This window comes from Lethenteron reissneri, chromosome 2 (assembly GCF_015708825.2).
Source record: "Lethenteron reissneri isolate LAM-NWPU_2019-01 chromosome 2, ASM1570882v1, whole genome shotgun sequence".
In the NCBI taxonomy this organism is placed as follows: Eukaryota; Metazoa; Chordata; class Hyperoartia; order Petromyzontiformes; family Petromyzontidae; genus Lethenteron; species Lethenteron reissneri.
The window spans coordinates 2,994,281-3,011,461 of record NC_083780.1 but is presented as its reverse complement, the minus strand read 5'-3'; the positions used below and the strand labels follow the sequence as shown (position 1 = coordinate 3,011,461).

The 17,181-nt window shown below is 48.2% G+C and overlaps 1 protein-coding gene across 1 annotated transcript in view; it reads left to right on the top strand.

The window, feature by feature from the left end:
- The first annotated feature begins 1,193 nt into the window (after window positions 1-1,193).
- Window positions 1,194-17,181, top strand: part of LOC133342068 (dermatan-sulfate epimerase-like) — a 20,047-nt gene continuing 4,059 nt past the window's right edge. The window contains exons 1-9 of the mRNA XM_061550986.1: window positions 1,194-1,297; window positions 7,355-7,835; window positions 8,258-8,511; window positions 9,778-10,017; window positions 11,304-11,511; window positions 11,677-12,457; window positions 13,844-14,249; window positions 15,007-15,129; window positions 16,311-16,385. Coding sequence (XP_061406970.1) covers window positions 7,384-7,835; window positions 8,258-8,511; window positions 9,778-10,017; window positions 11,304-11,511; window positions 11,677-12,457; window positions 13,844-14,249; window positions 15,007-15,129; window positions 16,311-16,385 — 2,539 coding nt within the window. The 5' untranslated portion in view covers window positions 1,194-1,297; window positions 7,355-7,383. The remainder of the gene's footprint in view (window positions 1,298-7,354; window positions 7,836-8,257; window positions 8,512-9,777; window positions 10,018-11,303; window positions 11,512-11,676; window positions 12,458-13,843; window positions 14,250-15,006; window positions 15,130-16,310; window positions 16,386-17,181) is intronic.

Genomic DNA, 17,181 nt, shown 5'->3' with positions numbered 1-17,181 from the left:
TTTATGAGTCTCTGTTGGGTTTCTATGTATCTATATGTACCAGCCGTGGATTGCAAAAATTATTCATGTTTTTTTCTGATTATCGTTCGTGTTTAGGAGACCTCGATGTCAATGTGTCCCGAGACAGTGCACTGCTGCTTCAAACTTGTTGAACTACATCTATATTAAAACGTTAGTGTGTGTAATGTTAGTATATTGAACTTCTTTCGCACCGTACGTAGCCAACCCTGCTAATCGGATGTGCGGGGGAATGACACAAAACTAGACACAAAAACAGTTCTAAAGAAACGAGTTCTCGATGTAGATGACGTGAAAGCGCGTAGCTCCAGTGGCTTCCTAATGTTGGATGGAAGAGCGTTCCAGACGGCCGCAGAAGCGCATCTGAAAGGGACGCGCGATGGAGTGACCGCCTCTGTTCGGTGGGTGCCAAAAGCCGCTGCCTGCGAGGATGACCGGAGTTTGCGTGATGATGGTTTATGCTCCTCGACGAGATCAGCGGAGGTATCGTGAGCAATTTGTGTGTAACGAGTGCGACCCTGTAACGTATTCATATAGACTCTAGGAGTATAGACTCGTTATGTATCTCCATGGGTATACATTGATAGGTCTCTACGAATCTGTAGGTGACTCTATGTACGTACATGCACCTCTACTGGTCTCTATGAATCCCTGTGTATCCCTGTGGGTCTCTATTTACATGGGTCCCTATGTCTCTTTAAGTGTATCTATGTGTCTCTATACATCTCTGTGGGTCTCTATGTAACCCTATGAGTCTCTATGGGTCTCTATACATCTTTATTTATCTCTATGTATGCTTGTGGGTCTCTATCTTTATGTGTCTCCATGTATCTCTATGAGTCTCTATGTAACCCTATGAGTCTCTATGGGTCTCTTTAAATATATATGTAGATCTATGTATCCCTTTGGGTCTCTGTGTATCTTTATGCGTCTCTATGTGTCTCCATGCATCTCTATGGGTCTCTATGTAACCCTATGAGTCTATATGGGTCTCTATACATGTCTATGTATCCTTGTGGGTCTCTATCTTTACGTATCTCTATGCATCTCTATGACTCATTATCTTCCAGGGCCGTTCCTTCTCATCGTAGCTCCGCCCCGCCCACTGCGCCACGCCCCCTGCGCCACGCCCTTCACCGAACGGACAAAAGCGCGAGTCGCTGATCGACTCTGCACCGATTTCACCGAGCGAGGAAGCAGCAGCAGCAGGAGGAGGGGCTCGAGGTGAACTCACCAACTCCTTCACAGGCGACACAACGCTCCGCCGGAGACACACCGGGTGAGTTTTTGAGATCACCAGAGACACACCGAGTGAGTTTTTGAGATCGCCAGAGACACACCGGGTGAGTTTTTGAGATCATCAGAGACACACCGGGTGAGTTTTTGAGATCACCAGAGACACACCGGGTGAGTTTTTGAGATCGCCGGAGACACACCGAGTGAGTTTTTGAGATCGCCAGAGACACACCGAGTGAGTTTTTGAGATCACCGGAGACACACCGGGTGAGTTTTTGAGATCGCCAGAGACACACCGGGTGAGTTTTTGAGATCGCCAGAGACACACCGAGTGAGTTTTTGAGATCACCAGAGACACACCGGGTGAGTTTTTGAGATCGCCGGAGACACACCGAGTGAGTTTTTGAGATCGCCAGAGACACACCGAGTGAGTTTTTGAGATCACCAGAGACACACCGGGTGAGTTTTTGAGATCATCAGAGACACACCGGGTGAGTTTTTGAGATCACCAGAGACACACCGGGTGAGTTTTGAGATCGGTGAGTTGGTGGTGATACGTCATCTGCCTTGCCTGCTATGCAGCAGCAGCAAGCATTTGGAATCAGCATCACGCGCTTAGGGCATTTGGCAGCTGCTGTAAATCCCCACGTGACCATCAGCCACTTGGTCGAGCTATCATTTGTGGCCAGTTCGCTTCTGAAAAAACAAGATATAATCGCTCAGGAGGCCTTACCTGTTCTTCTTGGTTTTTTCGGTAAAGTCACGTAGAAGGGAAGTAATAAAATAAAAATAATAAAAATTAAACATAATAAAATATTTTATTATGTTTTATTTTTATTATTTTATTACTTCCCTTCTACGTGACTTTACCGAAAAACCCAAGAAGATGAATCCCTGCAGTCACGAAAGCTTTAAATCGAAAGGGGCCTTACCTGGTAAAACAAAACGTAGTTTAGTTTAGAATTTGAGAGACACGTGGAGTGAGATTTGAAAATACCGTAATCGAACAATCACTCGCCTCCTTCCCATATTTTGAAACAAAACGAACGTGTTTTTAAAAACACACTCCATCAGCCACACGACCTTTTGGAAGTCCACTATTATTTTTTTGTTAATCAGCGACATTGGTTTCTCAGCAGGGAGAGGAGACAAATCTGTGAAGGAGGGCGCATTGTGATTGTGGAATCTCCTTCCTCGGTCCATTCGGGATTCTGAGTCTGTTTCACTTTTTAAATCACTGTCCTAAAACTCACCGAATCGTACATCAGGCTTTCCCCATAACGTAAGATTAAAATAAAAGCTATTTTATTTGTCTCATTGGATTTATCTGTAAATATTATTCGCTTTAACATAGTTCTTCATTTTATTGGCATGTCGAGTGTGGTTTTTGATATTTTTCCTATCAGTTCAGTTAATTTATTAGGATTTACCCTGTGAGCCATTCGGCTCTTGATTTGGGTTCAACCGCAACAAACAATAAAATTACAAGATACACCTACAATTAATTGTACACAAATCTAGACATCACATACATAAACAATAAAATCCGGTCCATGCTGCGTACAAAAAGTGCAAAAAATCTAATTTCGATGTTTGATCCCAATAACAATCATAATACAATACCGATCAAATTTTTAAGTATAAATCTATATTAAATAAAAAAATATCGGGCCAAACCAAGCCCCTCTAAAGCTTACTAAAACAATGCTATATAAACAACGTAACAGTTTTCCCAACAAATGTGATTAAAAGTTTACAATAGCGACACACACAACACACATCACACACATCACTAAACCTACGTCGCTTCGATGATACACATACTTGGTTTAACACTTAGGCTCTCGCGACCAATATCGATAATGAAGGAGATTTTTTGGGTAGATCGTGTGAATATGAATGCCGTTAAACTCGCCACCACCCGACACAATTAGTAAGGGTTGTCACGTCAAAAAGATGTGCCAATTAGTCACTACTTTAGCCAATTAGTTACGACTGGACATCTGTGAAAAAGAGCTTTATAGCTCATAGGATTCCTCCAGTATAAATACATGTTTGGATTTCGTGTTGGAGAATAAACGTGGAGCCTACGAAATTTCGTCGGCGATTATTACAACCAGCTTGATCAGGCGATTAGCCAGGATTGTGAAGTCGTCTTCCCGTTTCGCTCTTTAAAACCTTTATTATGGGTATGTATACTTGGGCGTGTAGTTTCATGTTTACGTACAGTGCTTTGAGATACTTCAATGTGAAAAGATCGGGTGCGAGATCGGTGAGTGAGATCGGTGAGCGTAAGATCGGGTGTGTGTGCCACTTTGTGGCGTACTCCAGTTGGCTATCGTAGGATCCACACGTTGAGTCATCTGTGCAATGATTCCTTACGCAATTGAACAATTATATCGAACTTTATAATTTTAAATGTCAAACCTAGCAGCGTGATTGACGGGACAATTTGCTGCGCACTAATTATCCCCAACATCAATCGCGGGCTCACTTGCCGTGCTGGTTTGGGCGGCTTGTATCGTTTCTCAAGGACCAGCGGTCCGGGGGCGTGAAGTGAGTCACCCTGACTGGAGTGAATATATTTGTATATTTACGCGTATATTTATGTATTTTAACAGCTCAGGAATGTGGGTGTGGACCATTTACAGCAAATATTTGTCAAGAGCTATTATTGACGTTTGGTAATAATTCTAGATACGGGCGCGGGTCTTTTTGCCTTCGGCCACGTGCGTGTCACGGAACGCGCAATGCGTGTGACGCATCGTGCACGTAACGCATCGTGCACTGCGTGTGAGAGTCAGGAGGAGCGGTGGCGCAGCGGTTAGCGCCGCCTGTCCACCCAACTGTTGAACTTCTTTCACACCGTACGTAGCCAACCGTGATGAACAAATTTTTTTTTACCAGGTAAGGCCCTGGCTATCACAAATTACAGCTGGGCGAAGTGGCCTGCCATCGTGTGTAAATGTATAGCAGTCAAATACTCTCAACGCATGATATTGATTCGAAATATGGTGGGTTAAAATTGGAGGACCCTGAAAACAATCGACGCGACCACGGGGAGAGAGACACACAAACTCTAAATATACAGCTGGGCGTCAGGGTCGGGATCGAATCCACAACCTCCTGCATACCAGGCGAGGTAGTTAACATCTCCCCACCGCGGCGCACGACTTCCGTGCGGCTATGAACAATAACTCCGGGACGATTCGGAGGAAAAAGGCGTTACGATTTCGTTACGCAACGGCTTCCACATGAACGCCACAGCGCTGACACAATTTCGACATCAGTGCCTCCATAGGGCCCTGAGTGTCGTGCCGCTCCCGACATTGCAAACCTTTGATTTACTACACCACTTCTTCCAACCTTATTACGCATCCAATTACTCAGCCACCCCACCCACTTGCGCAATCAAAGACAAAGATTCCCCCCCCCCCGTTTAGCCATTAACAGACTGCCGGGTGGACAAGGGTCGTGAGCGAACAGAAGTTACGAGGGATGGCTGCTTGCACGGCACACGAGTTGGGTTGATGGCCGTCCATAAATGACGTCACGCACCTGGGGCGGGGGGGGAGTCAGACATCTGTGACGATGTGTGACGAGGGGTGGGGATTTAGAAATGCGACGTCACATCAAAATGCGCAACTTTAAATAAATATAGACAACACGTTCTACTTAATTAAATTGACTTTTTAATAAATGTTTTCTCCTACAACATCAGCGTGCAGCGCCACATTAAATACACACTACAATGACAATAGTTTAAAGCGATTTGAAGAATGTTTTATTTAAAAAAAAATGGAAATATGGTTTTGGGGTGGGGGGGTAGAGCTTTGTGACGTCATATTTGAGGGGGGGTCTGACTTTTTGTGACGTCGTGTGACGAAGGGGGGGGAGGTAGTCAAAAATCGTCCAAAATCGCGTGACGCCATTTGTGGACGGCCCCTTGGGTGGTCAGCACCATGCGCTACCCCGTTTGCTGCTGTTTATACACACCGCCGCCACCTTGTGCTCATTTAAGTCTGAGTCGACCTAGGAGAGGCCCAGGATCGGTTCAGGTATTCGCTGCCATCGCCGTTAGTAATTTCGCTGCGGCCGCAATGTCGGCATCTAACTCCTAGACCAGATCTCCAGTCCTGCCGGACACTCGGTAGCATAACCACAACAGCCGCAATATAATCACAACCATAGCCACAGCACATGTAACCGCAATCATGACCACATTCTAACCGCAACCATATCCACATTATAATCACAACCAAAACGAAATTATAACCACAACCATAACCACAGTCTAAAAACCTGGCCACAACCATGAGCACATGATAACAATATTAAACCACATAACCACAACCATAACCACATTCGAACAATGCATCCACAACCATAACCCCATTTTAACCGGAGACACAACCAATTGCACGTGCTATGGAACCTGGCGGCATGACGCGTTTCCTGCACCAAATCTGGACGGTACCAACTGAGGTTGTTTTGGAGGGGGGGGGGGCGTCAGCATTGCCTAGCACATTCCTGCGGAGGGAGCTGGTAGGAACGTTGGGTTGCTCGATCAATGGCCAGGGTCAACGGCGGCGTGGTGTATTCCGCAAATATGGCCGACTGTGAGGGCGGGCACAAGCCGGTGTGTGTGAGTAGGTCAAACGTTGAGTTTTATAAGGGCACCACGGGGTGACCAGCCCCTCCCCACCCAGCCCCACCCTCCTCACCCAGCCCCTCCCCACCCTCCCCTCCCCACCCTACCCCTCCCCACCCTCCCCTCTCCACCCAGCCCCACCTCTCCCATTTTTGGATGCACGATGGACGGACGGACACAATAATCCCCTGTGGGCTGGTGTATAACCAGGAGGTTCCTACCAGTGTTAAACATTGTTTGCCTGTTTTAGCACATGTTCATTTAAAACAGTAAACCAATGTTGCGTATACGTGTTGTGAATATTTGCAGACCTTTGACGCAATGTCCAGGAAATCTCCTCAGTGTGAGGTTTGCTATTTTTTTTTTATATATGAGAATGAGGAAGTCGGATACATTTTCTCTCCTATGCAATTCCCTCAATACTGTATTTGTTACTAGCTTTTTTGCCCTTCCAAGGTATGGGTGTATATTGCTGTAAATCTGAAATATTCAATAGAAAAATTGTTCAGCTCATGATTATTAATGAGGGGCGGAGTTGACCATGTGCAGTGACGTCACCCGCTAATGGTTATTGTAGAGGGGTGCGACATATGGAGTGACGTCACCCGCTCATGATTATTAATGAGGGGAGGGGTGCGGCATGTGGAGTGTACGACCTTGTGTTAGTGTAAATTTCCACGCGGGCATGAATATTAATGAGGGGGGGAGCTCTTTGCAGTGACGTCACGCACGAATGTAGCACTGTGCTGCGTAGATTTATTTTTTACCGTCACTTTCTGTAAAGAAACGACGAATCGTGCACATCCCCATCGACTACCACCCTCACCCCACGCCAACCGACCTGCCCTGACTATGGCCAACTCATGCCCCGCCCCCGGTCAAGGCCAGACGTCCCTTCCTGATGGTGGGGCGTTTGGGGGATTCTCCCTATTACCACTCACCCCCTCTTACTTCACGTTACCCCAGACACCCCACACTTGGTATTGTAAGACCATGAGAGATGGCGATGACCTGGGCAGGCCGTCATCCACTTGCAAATCATTTTATATAAAAGAGAAATGTGTGAATGTGTGTCTGTTCAAAATGTTTAGCGTACTTTCCGACATGCAACAAACTTGAAATTGTCCATGTGGGTACTTTCCAGACTACACCATGCACGTCATTCCTTCCCTTCCCGAGTTGCCTAAACCGACCTTACGTGGGTTAAGGTTGAATTTCCTTGAGTGAAAAACATCTGATTTAGTTAAATTTATTTGTTTCGGCTTTTTTCTTTCTTGCAAGCATCAATTTTTTAGGGTTTTTCAGTGAAATATGAGGGAATATGAAATTAATCCTAGACAAGAATCCAAGTCCCCGTCGAAGCCGGGTAGTAAAGCTTGTTATATTGATACTGCACATTTTTCATCTACCGGGTGCTGATTGAGAAATATGTTCGGGTTTGGTCTGCAGTGGAAAAGGTGGCAACTCTATCGCTCCTGATGATGATGATGATGCCGCTTCCGCTGCCACTGGCGATGCGCATGATGCTGATGATGATGCCGCCACTGCTGCTGCTGCCAAATCTCCCCGTCTTGCTGGCGGCCGAGGACGGCAACCCAGCACAGTTTGGAAAGTTCCAGGATGGAGGCTACGACCGCCACCCCATGTTGTTCTTCAGCGTGCGGGACGTGGCCGGGCTGCGCGCCTCGGCGGCCGCGTCGAGCCACGCGCACATCGTGAGCCGCCTGCACGAGGCGGCGCTCACCATGATGGAGCAGAGCGGCGACCACCTCCCGCCCTGGGATCCGCTCGAGTTCGGCGCCATCTGGAACGAGATCTACGGCAACAACCTGGGAGCCATTGCCTTCTACAGCTTCCTCTACCCGAACGACACTAGAGCCAGAGACTTCACCATCGAGTACATGGACAGGATGGCAGCGCAGCCCAATTGGTGAGTTGGTGGTGTGGGTTGTCCTGGTGGTGATGGTTATTATGAGCCCTGGTTTGTTGTTGTTTGTTATTTGGGAGGTGGCACACGGATGGCTCGGAGGTTCTCAAGATACCCACGGTCTTGGTACGAATCTGGGGACGGGTTTCAGATGCCAGAAAGAAAGATCTGGGTTATATGGCCAGTGGTCATGTTGTCTACTTAATTTTTGTATAGTTAACAGTTAATTAACCCCTAGTTCTTCTAAAACATTTTACCAGTTTGGGTAGAGTGAGCCAATACTCGTTAGAGTGGGACTCGCTCGTGCGGAGGCTCCTGCCAGGAGTGCGGCATGCGCAAATAATTACAGGGATGTACATTTACCTTTGCAAGGTCACATTGTAATTGGAAGACGTTATGTGTTTGCGATCTCCTACTATTTTCAGGCTCGTCACGCTGTACCCCAAAGACGAGGTGCCGATCGGACACTCACTCGCTGGGTTTGCCACGGCATACGACCTGATGTATGAACATTTGGACTCCACGCGGAGAAAACAATACTTGGTGGCTCTCGTCAAATCCACAGAGTACATGTACAGAATGTCCTTCATACGCGGATGGGGTTTCCAATATCTGCAGAACCACCAGCCGACCAACACCGTAGCCTTACTCATGGGGGGCCTTGTCATCATGAATGATGGTGAGTCTCTTCTGCTGCTGCAGCTGCTGGTGGCTTTGATAATTATCATCATCATCACCATCATCAGGATAATGATAGCCCTGTGACAGAGTGTTCGCCGCTTGTTGCAGAGGTTTGCGGTTCGAGGGTGGCGACCACCCTGGTTAATACTGCGAGTGTCAGATAACGTGATGAAATTACTCACCGTCTGCTTTACTCTCATTGTACGGGGAAACAATTCCCGGAAATCATTGGAAACGAGCAGCGGGCCGCTGAATATTTGTCTCAGGGTACAAATTTGTCGTATTCGAAAATTTCCCACAAATTACTTCATTGGGAGTAAGGGACGTAATGTCAAAAACATGTCATTATCATAGTTCTCATCAGCCATGGATGAGAGTTTAGGCGAGCCGTCACCACCTCTTCCAGTCTCATGATGCAACAATCCACCCAGCTCCTGATCGTGAGCCGATTTCATTGCTCTGCCACCGGGGAATTGATCTCCTTTGGCTGCCACTCCATGACGTGCCTTACATCGATAAAGAAAAAGAGGCAGATGTGGATTATAAACAAATGCAGGTTACGGATGTGGGCTGGAGCAGGACAGGATGCTCAGTGGCTTGAAGGCCAGATGGCCGATGGTGAAGATGAACAATGGAGCAGCATCTAAACGAGGGAATGCGCATGAGAGGACGTTGACTGCATTGAAATCGGCTCGTGTGCAGGTGCCAGATGTATCATTGCATTGTAAGACCATGAGAGATGGTGATGACTTGGGCACGCCATCATCCAGCAGCGGATAGATTAAGGCTGCTGCAGCTGCTGACGCTACTACTGATGATAATCATCATACTGGATAGTTTTGAAGATGATCATCATAAAACATCTCTAATCGCCTTAGACTAGTGCTGGGACATTCCATTATTTAAGTCATATATTACCATAATGACTATCACGTCCATGATTGGGCGATAGTCATCAGATAACTCCAAATAGCTTGTGTGGGGGCAAGTATTACATCTTCTCCCGCATGTGCCTCTGGGCTGCAAATTAAGGTGAGGACTTGGTGACGTCATCGGCATCAGCAGCCGCGTCACGTTTGGGGGCGGGGCTTGTAGGGGGTTTCCTGGCTTCAGGGAGCCAGAATGTTGGGACGGCCGCTATTCTTAAGGTGCCCTCAAAAAAGAAGCGGTTGATCACAGTTTATAGTCGATTATTCGACCAATCGTCCCAGCTCTTTCTGAAGACCTCTAAACCCCTCCCCCACCCTTCTGGTATGGATTGCAGGGTACCACAGAGAAGCGGCGGTGTGGGTTAAACAGGCCATGTCCATCATGGAGAAGTCGATGTTCATCACCAACGAGGTGACGGATGGGTCACTAAACGAAGGCATCGCTTACGGCTCGTACCTGTCCCGATCGCTCCTCAAGCACATCTTCTTTGCCAAGCGGCACTTCAACATCAGCCATGAGGACAACATCTGGGTCAAGAAGCACTTTGACTTCTTCTACAGGAGCCTCCAGCCAGGTGTGAGAGATGCATTCAGGATCACAGTAGTGGAAGATTTAACGAGGTGTATGGCTCATACTGCAGCATTAATCCAGCCTGGAGATCCATTTAGGACTATGGTAGAATATACATTGAGATCATTGCACAGTATATTATCAAGGCCAGATATCTGGTGAGAGTATTTATGAATTCTAGAGGTCTATTTGATGCTAGTAGGGCATACACCAACGTTTGAGGGCCACTGGGATTGTACTGGAGAGTCCAGCGACACAAAAGGGCTATTGTCATCAAACCATAGCATGCAGTCTGGTTTGAAGACCCGCTGGCAGCATACTTAATTGGACTTGCCAAGCTAAGAATTCCTATTGGGAGCATGTTGAAGCAGAATCGATATGTTGTCTTCACCATATCACAAGAATGAGATCAAAAGGCCAATTGTCTTTAGCAGATAGACGAGTCTGAAGGTAAATAAGAAGCGGGTTTGTGTTTCAGAAGTGCTCTTTGTGTTACTGTGTTGATAGAAGAGCTGGACCCTAACTCTTGAGCTCGAAGATAAGTTGTTATTTAAGAACAGAGGGGAGGGGGGCGGTATGAGATGGATGCTATGGATTATGTGGCAAGACAGGGTAAAACAGAATGAATATGTTTTATTTTATCAGGTAAAGCCCACTGACCTATAATAGCTCTTTTTCAGAGGCGACCTGGGCGCACAAATGATAGATCAACATCCCAAGCGGCTTATCATCACGTGGAAATTTATAACAGCCAAATATTCGAGACACATGTTTCTAAATGTGGTGGGAAATACCGGAGGACCCGGAGAAAAATCCACGTTACCACGGGGAGAGCATGCAAACTACAATATACAACAGGCGTCAGGGTCAGGATCGAATCCACGACCTCCTTGCATAATAGGCGAGGTAGATAACATCTCGCCATCGCGGTTTCCAGAAGCAATGCCGAATTCTAGAATAGAATATGGATAGTCGACATTATAGGGGAACGATGGTTGCACTGTGTGGGACACGTGTGCATGCATGGGGGATGGCTTATTTGCCAATTTAGACGTTGGAGTGGTCGGTCTCCACAATTCCAGAAACCAAAAGGGAAGACCTTAGAGCAGATGGTGGGAGACTGAGGGCAGATCCTGGAGGTCACATTGTGTTTACTTGTTGCAGTAGCCGCGAGATTTGGCAAAAGGGTAGAACGCGTCGGCGAAGTGAGGCATGGCGGCATTACCGGCTTTGGCCATGGTCATGTCTTGATTTTTAATTTGAAGCTTTGAAACTCTTTTGCTCGCCCAGGGTTCGAAAGGACCGTGGGCATCTCGGACTCGAACTACAACTGGTACTACGGCCCCGAGGCTCACCTGGCCTTCTGGACACTTACGTCCTGCGCGACGGCAGCGGGAAATTGGCTGGCGAGCATGATCAACACATTCCGCCCCAAGAACGGCACGGGCGCTTCCTACCGCGCTCACCGTTGGTGCACATTGCACCTGGAGTACATTTGGTGAGTTAACCCAAAACATTTTGTGAGTGAGTGAGTTGGCACTGAGCGAGACGTGGAAACAAAAGGGGAAGGTATTTTTTATAACAGTGCCATTGGCTCGGATGACCTCTTAACCCTTGTGTCATGTCACTGAGACGCTCTCTCTCTTGCGCGCTTCTTTTGCAGGTACGACGCCACCCTGCCACCCACGCCACCGCTAGACTACGGCACCCCGGCGCTGCACCACTTTGAGAGCTGGGGAGTCGTCACTTATGGGAGTCCTCAGCCAGCCCAGGTCAACGCCACCTTCGTCGGCTTCAAATCCGGCAAGATTGGTGGCGCAGCCGTCAACGACATCGTCCGCGAAAAGCGCTACCCGGAGTGGGTGGACGGCTGGAAAAACTTCAACCCTGGGCATGAGCACCCCGATCAGAACACCTTCATCTTCACGCCCAATGGCATGCCGTTCATCGTGGAGGGCCTCTACGGCCCGAAGTTCACGTGGCACAGCAACGTGCCGATGTTTAAAACGAACCCGCTGCCGGCCAGGGAGCTCTGCAAGCCTCCCTGGGTCGGTCAGATGGTGGAGGTGTGCGACTGGAATTGGGTGACGTGTGACAAGTCGCCCGTGTGCAGCTTTAACGGCCGCGTACTGACCGCCGCGGAGCAGAACGGGACGGTGTTCATTCGTGGAAACTCGGAGGACACTTATGAGGCGGGGCTGGGGTTGAGCAGCCTCGTGCGCGACGTCGTGCTGCTCAACCCGCAGCTGGCTTTGGTCGTCGACCACATCCACCTCGACCAGAACAGCACAGTCACTGGGGTAGCGTCGTTCTTCCACAACCTCGACTGGAGCTTTGAGCAGGAGAAGAATGGGATTCTGCACGGAGCGAAGATCCCGAGGCCCGACGGAGACTACTCGCTCTACTGGACGGATGATAAGAATCTAAGCCCACGGGCCCTGCTGGTGAGTGGTCTCTTCATCATCGTCATCGTATTAATAATCGGTTTTTCTTCCAATTCCGTTCCGATGACATATGTGTACATTATCAGAATGAACTCGAAAGTTAAAGGCCATACGGCAGGGTGTGTAGCAAAGTTTTACGCCAGCCATCATGAAGTGCAGTCGTGTCGCTACAGTTCTATGTGGTGAATACAATGTCTTTAAAAACAGCAGCACTATGCCTCTCTAAATAAAATTAATGCTCACCGCTTGCGCGTTCCAAGTAATTCAGTGGTGAATGGGACACCAACCCTGCAACTTACAGACGCCTTGGAATGGGAAAGGGTTAAATCACTCACCAGGTCAGGCAAGTGCCTTGAGAGAACTGGGAAGACCAGTGATGAGGCGATCCCCACTGCCGACAAAATTATAAGGCTGGGCATTTGACCACCGAGCCTCCTGGGAAAATTTGAACGTGCTTTGGTGCAGCCTGTTTGCCGCGTGGCCAACCTGTCCTTGCCTGCTCTGCCCAACGCAGTTGGGGCTGGTTGCACACAGATGACCATCAAACATTACGCCTCTTGTAAGACTAGAGTGTGTAGCTCAACCAAGTTAAAAGCAAGATACAGTCGTAGCTCCTGCATACGAGCCGATTTCCCATGTCCTCTTGGTACATAGACTCGCATAGAAGCTCATAGACTTACACAGAGATCTATAGACTCAGATATTGGCCCATAGACTCACATAGAGCCACATAGACTCACATAGATGGGCAGAGGCTTGCATAGAGGCCCAGAGACTCGCATGGAGGCCTGTATAATTACATAGAGGTCCAAAGGCTCACAGAGAGGTCCATGTACTGTACTTACCTAGAAGCAGAGGTGTGGACTCGAGTCATGTGACTTGGACTCGAGTCAGACTCGAGTCATGAATTTGATGACTTCAGACTCGACTTGGACTTGCATAACAATGACTTTGTCCCACCTCTGAGGTGTGGACTCGAGTCATGTGACTTGGACTCGAGTCAGACTCGAGTCATGAATTTGATGACTTCAGACTCGACTTGGACTTGCATAACAATGACTTTGTCCCACCTCTGCCTAGAAGCCCGGAGACTCACATAGAGAACAATAGACTTCGATAGCTAAAAGAGCGGCCACCAATGGTGGAGTAGTGGATGCTGTGTGAGTAAGGAGCATGCCAGGGTCCGTGAAGCGGAGGGAGTGGCTGCAACATTGTGGTGGAGTAGGGAAGACGAGAGGCAAGACCTTAACTGGATGGTGTGGTTTTGGGTTTGCGTTTGGGTTCGGATTGACCCAAACCAAAACTGGAAAAGCAATCTGATTGACTGCTTAGTTGGGAAGCACCGCTGAACCACACAACCTCCTCCCACTGCCATCTGGCCCGCAGGTGGACGAACCGTACCCGCCGGGGTTCCAGATCAAGGGCACCCACTTCGTCCAGATCGAGTTCGACGTCCGCAAGCCGCTCACCCGCCTAGCCTACGTCTTCCTGGGGCCGGCCATGGCCCTCGACGGCCTGGTGATGGTGGCTAAGGAGGAGAGCGTGGACGTGGTGGTGCAGGTGAACGGTCAGACCTACTCGGTGCTGCTCAATTCGCAGCGGCTGGTCGAGAGCGCCAACGCCTCCTACTGCGAGGTGGCCCACAGCTCGGGGGATGTGAAGAAGACGTTCCGAGCGACAGGCAGTGGCACTGTGGGGAATGCTTCCTCCCCTGGCTACAAAGGCGACCACGTGCAGAGACTCGCAGAAAGCCTTAAACTCCTGGACGTGGTCTTCGACAAGATCGCTGAAGGTGAGGGTCCCTTGGCGAAGTGAGGGTTGCTCAAAAGGTGTGATGATGATGATGATGTTGTTGTTGCTCAAGGGGGAGATCCTCCGAACGGAGCTTGATGAAGGTGTGCGGTGGAACACCGTGGATGAGATTGCTCCGCGATGTTGGTAAAAGTAACGTTGGTGAGATGTTCTTTGGTTCTTTCGGTTAAGTCACGTCTTTAGACGTGACTTAACCGAAAGAACCAAAGAATAATTCCTGCAGTCACGAAAGCTCCATAATTAAGATTGGTGAGATGTGTCCTTACCCAACGTTTGATTGTTCAATTACATGCTGGAAAGGCAGTATCAATGTAGTGATCCGGTGCCAAATTTCACTGTGAGCTCTGTAATCCTTTACATTTTAAGATGTTTTCAACCATTTAATTAGCGTTTACATGTTGGAGGGAGCTAGAGAAACCTCATGCATGCGAGGGGGCAACACTCTATCCCATACAAATGGAACAGATAGAAATTAGTCCAGACTGGCTGTACTACCTTCTTCTGGCAAGCCAGGGTATATAGCATCGCGACGCCCATCAAAAGGGTGTATGATCCACCAACTGTGATTTTGTGATTTTCTCGTAATAGTGATGCTGACGGTGGTGACGGTGGTGGTGGTGGTGATGATGGTGACGTTGGTGATTGATGGTGGTGATGATGATGTTGATGACGATGAGGATGATGATAGTGACGATGACAATGATGTGATGGTGATCTAGGTGTTGGTTTTCTTTCAGATGTGGACGAGTGTGCGAATAGCACGCAGGGCTGTGAGCAGCTTTGCGTGAACACCATTGGGAGCTTCCACTGCGCCTGCAGACCGGGATTTCACCTCGACGCCAACAGCACCGCTTGCCTAGGTGCGAGCGCCTCGCCATCGTTATCGTCGTCATCATCAGCATAATCAGCAAACAGCGGCTAGGATATATCAACTGCTGGATTAAAGTTTCTTCCACCTCCCCCCCCCGAACCGGCGCGACTTCTCGTGGTCTCGCAGTGCATCAATTGATCTGGCTCCTGCAACCCTTCTGAAGGGGAAACTTCTTCTTTCGATTGGCTGATGTAGATGCAGAGTGTAGACGGTCCGCCCTGTCCCTCTCCTCCCTTGCGAAGGGGACAGGTCGGCAAAAATAGACAACATTAACAACAAGAACAATAAAAAGAATGAGGTTCAGAGATGATGAGTCGGTACTCTGCGTACCTACTCAGCACGAAATCCGCCAAAATTTAAATGATCATACCTTAGAACATTTAACATATATAGTATTTAACAAACATTTTTAATATCAAACATATACCCAAAACATACGTAGTGCCTCCTTAATACCATACAGTCCCTGATGATGCTGCATAAACGAACCAATACCTACTTATATAATTACTAGTAAAGCAATATTTAACATCAAATCATATTAATATGTAAATTAGGGAAATCATATTTTACTGACAATACACATATAAAGCAATTATTATTTCTCATACAATGTAACCTTATCTCCGAAAACACGTGTCCTAAGTCGGCCATTTTGTGCCTTACCAATTAACACAATAATACCAAATGTTATCTCTTGCAAAAACAACTTCTATTTTCAACACCAAAACGCCCAAATCATCTTCCAACTCCATTATATCCATTGACTCGATCAAAATGAACAAGTTATTAACGCTCATAATCAGAATTAAATAACTCACCACGATGCCGATTTCCCAGGCAAAACAATACAACAACAAAAATCGGTGAACACCTCGCACCTGCAATAGCGATCAGAAACACCCTCCACGTCCCACCACCCCAACTCAATCTTCTCTGCAAGTGGGATTGAGCGACGGTGTTTAGATTCTAGACCCAATTATAAGTATTTCAAATCAAATTTAATATTAAAGTCTTAATTGTGCATATGCTTATTTCCACCGATAACGCAATCAGCAGTCAATGAACAGTATAGAGTTTCTGCCAGTCGATTGACATTCATGTAATATCAATTTAACAGTTATATATTATTGGAGCTAATGTAATATTGTTTGTGTATGTGTGTTGCAGTATCACCGACAACACGAGCCACAACGACGGGTGTGACATCGACAGCCGCCACGGCCATACAAACCACAGCCAAAGGTAAGCGCGACACTGAGTGGTGGTGACGTCACCACGATTGCCCGTGCCAGGCTAGGTGCACTGTGAGGTCATCACGTGAAGTGTGTGAAAGGATCGCTGTTGGCAGCGAGCAGGTCACGGCACAGACCTCGGTGCTCTGGGTTGACTGATGTGCCAGGCTAGGTGCAGGAGGTCGCGGGGCAGACTCAGATCCTGTGGGTTGACTGATGTGCCAGGCTAGGTGCAGGAGGTCACGGGACAGACCCATGTGCTGTGGGTTGACTTCTGTGCCAGGCTAGGTGCAGGAGGTCACGGGACAGACCCAGGTGCTGTGGGTTGACTGCTGTGCCAGGTTAGGTTCAGGAGGTCACGGGGCAGACCCAGGTATTGAGGATTGACTGATGTGCCAGGCTAGGTGCAGGTCACGGAACAGACCCGGGTATTGAGGATTGACTGCTGTGCCAGGCTAGGTGCAGGAAGTCATGGGACAGACCCAGGTATTGAGGATTGACTGCTGTGCCAAGGCTAGGTGCAGGAGGTCACGGGACAGACCCGGGTATTGAGGATTGACTGCTGTGCCAGGCTAGGTGCAGGAGGTCACGGGACAGACCCAGGTATTGAGAATTGACTGCTGTGCCAGGCTAGGTGCAGGAGGTCACGGGACAGACCCAGGTATTGAGAATTGACTGCTGTGCCAGGCTAGGTGCAGGAGGCCACGGGACAGACCCAGGTATTGAAGATTGACTGCTGTGCCAGGCTAGGTACAGGAGGTCGCTGGGCAGCCCAGCTCTTACGGGTTGACCAACTGAGATGACTG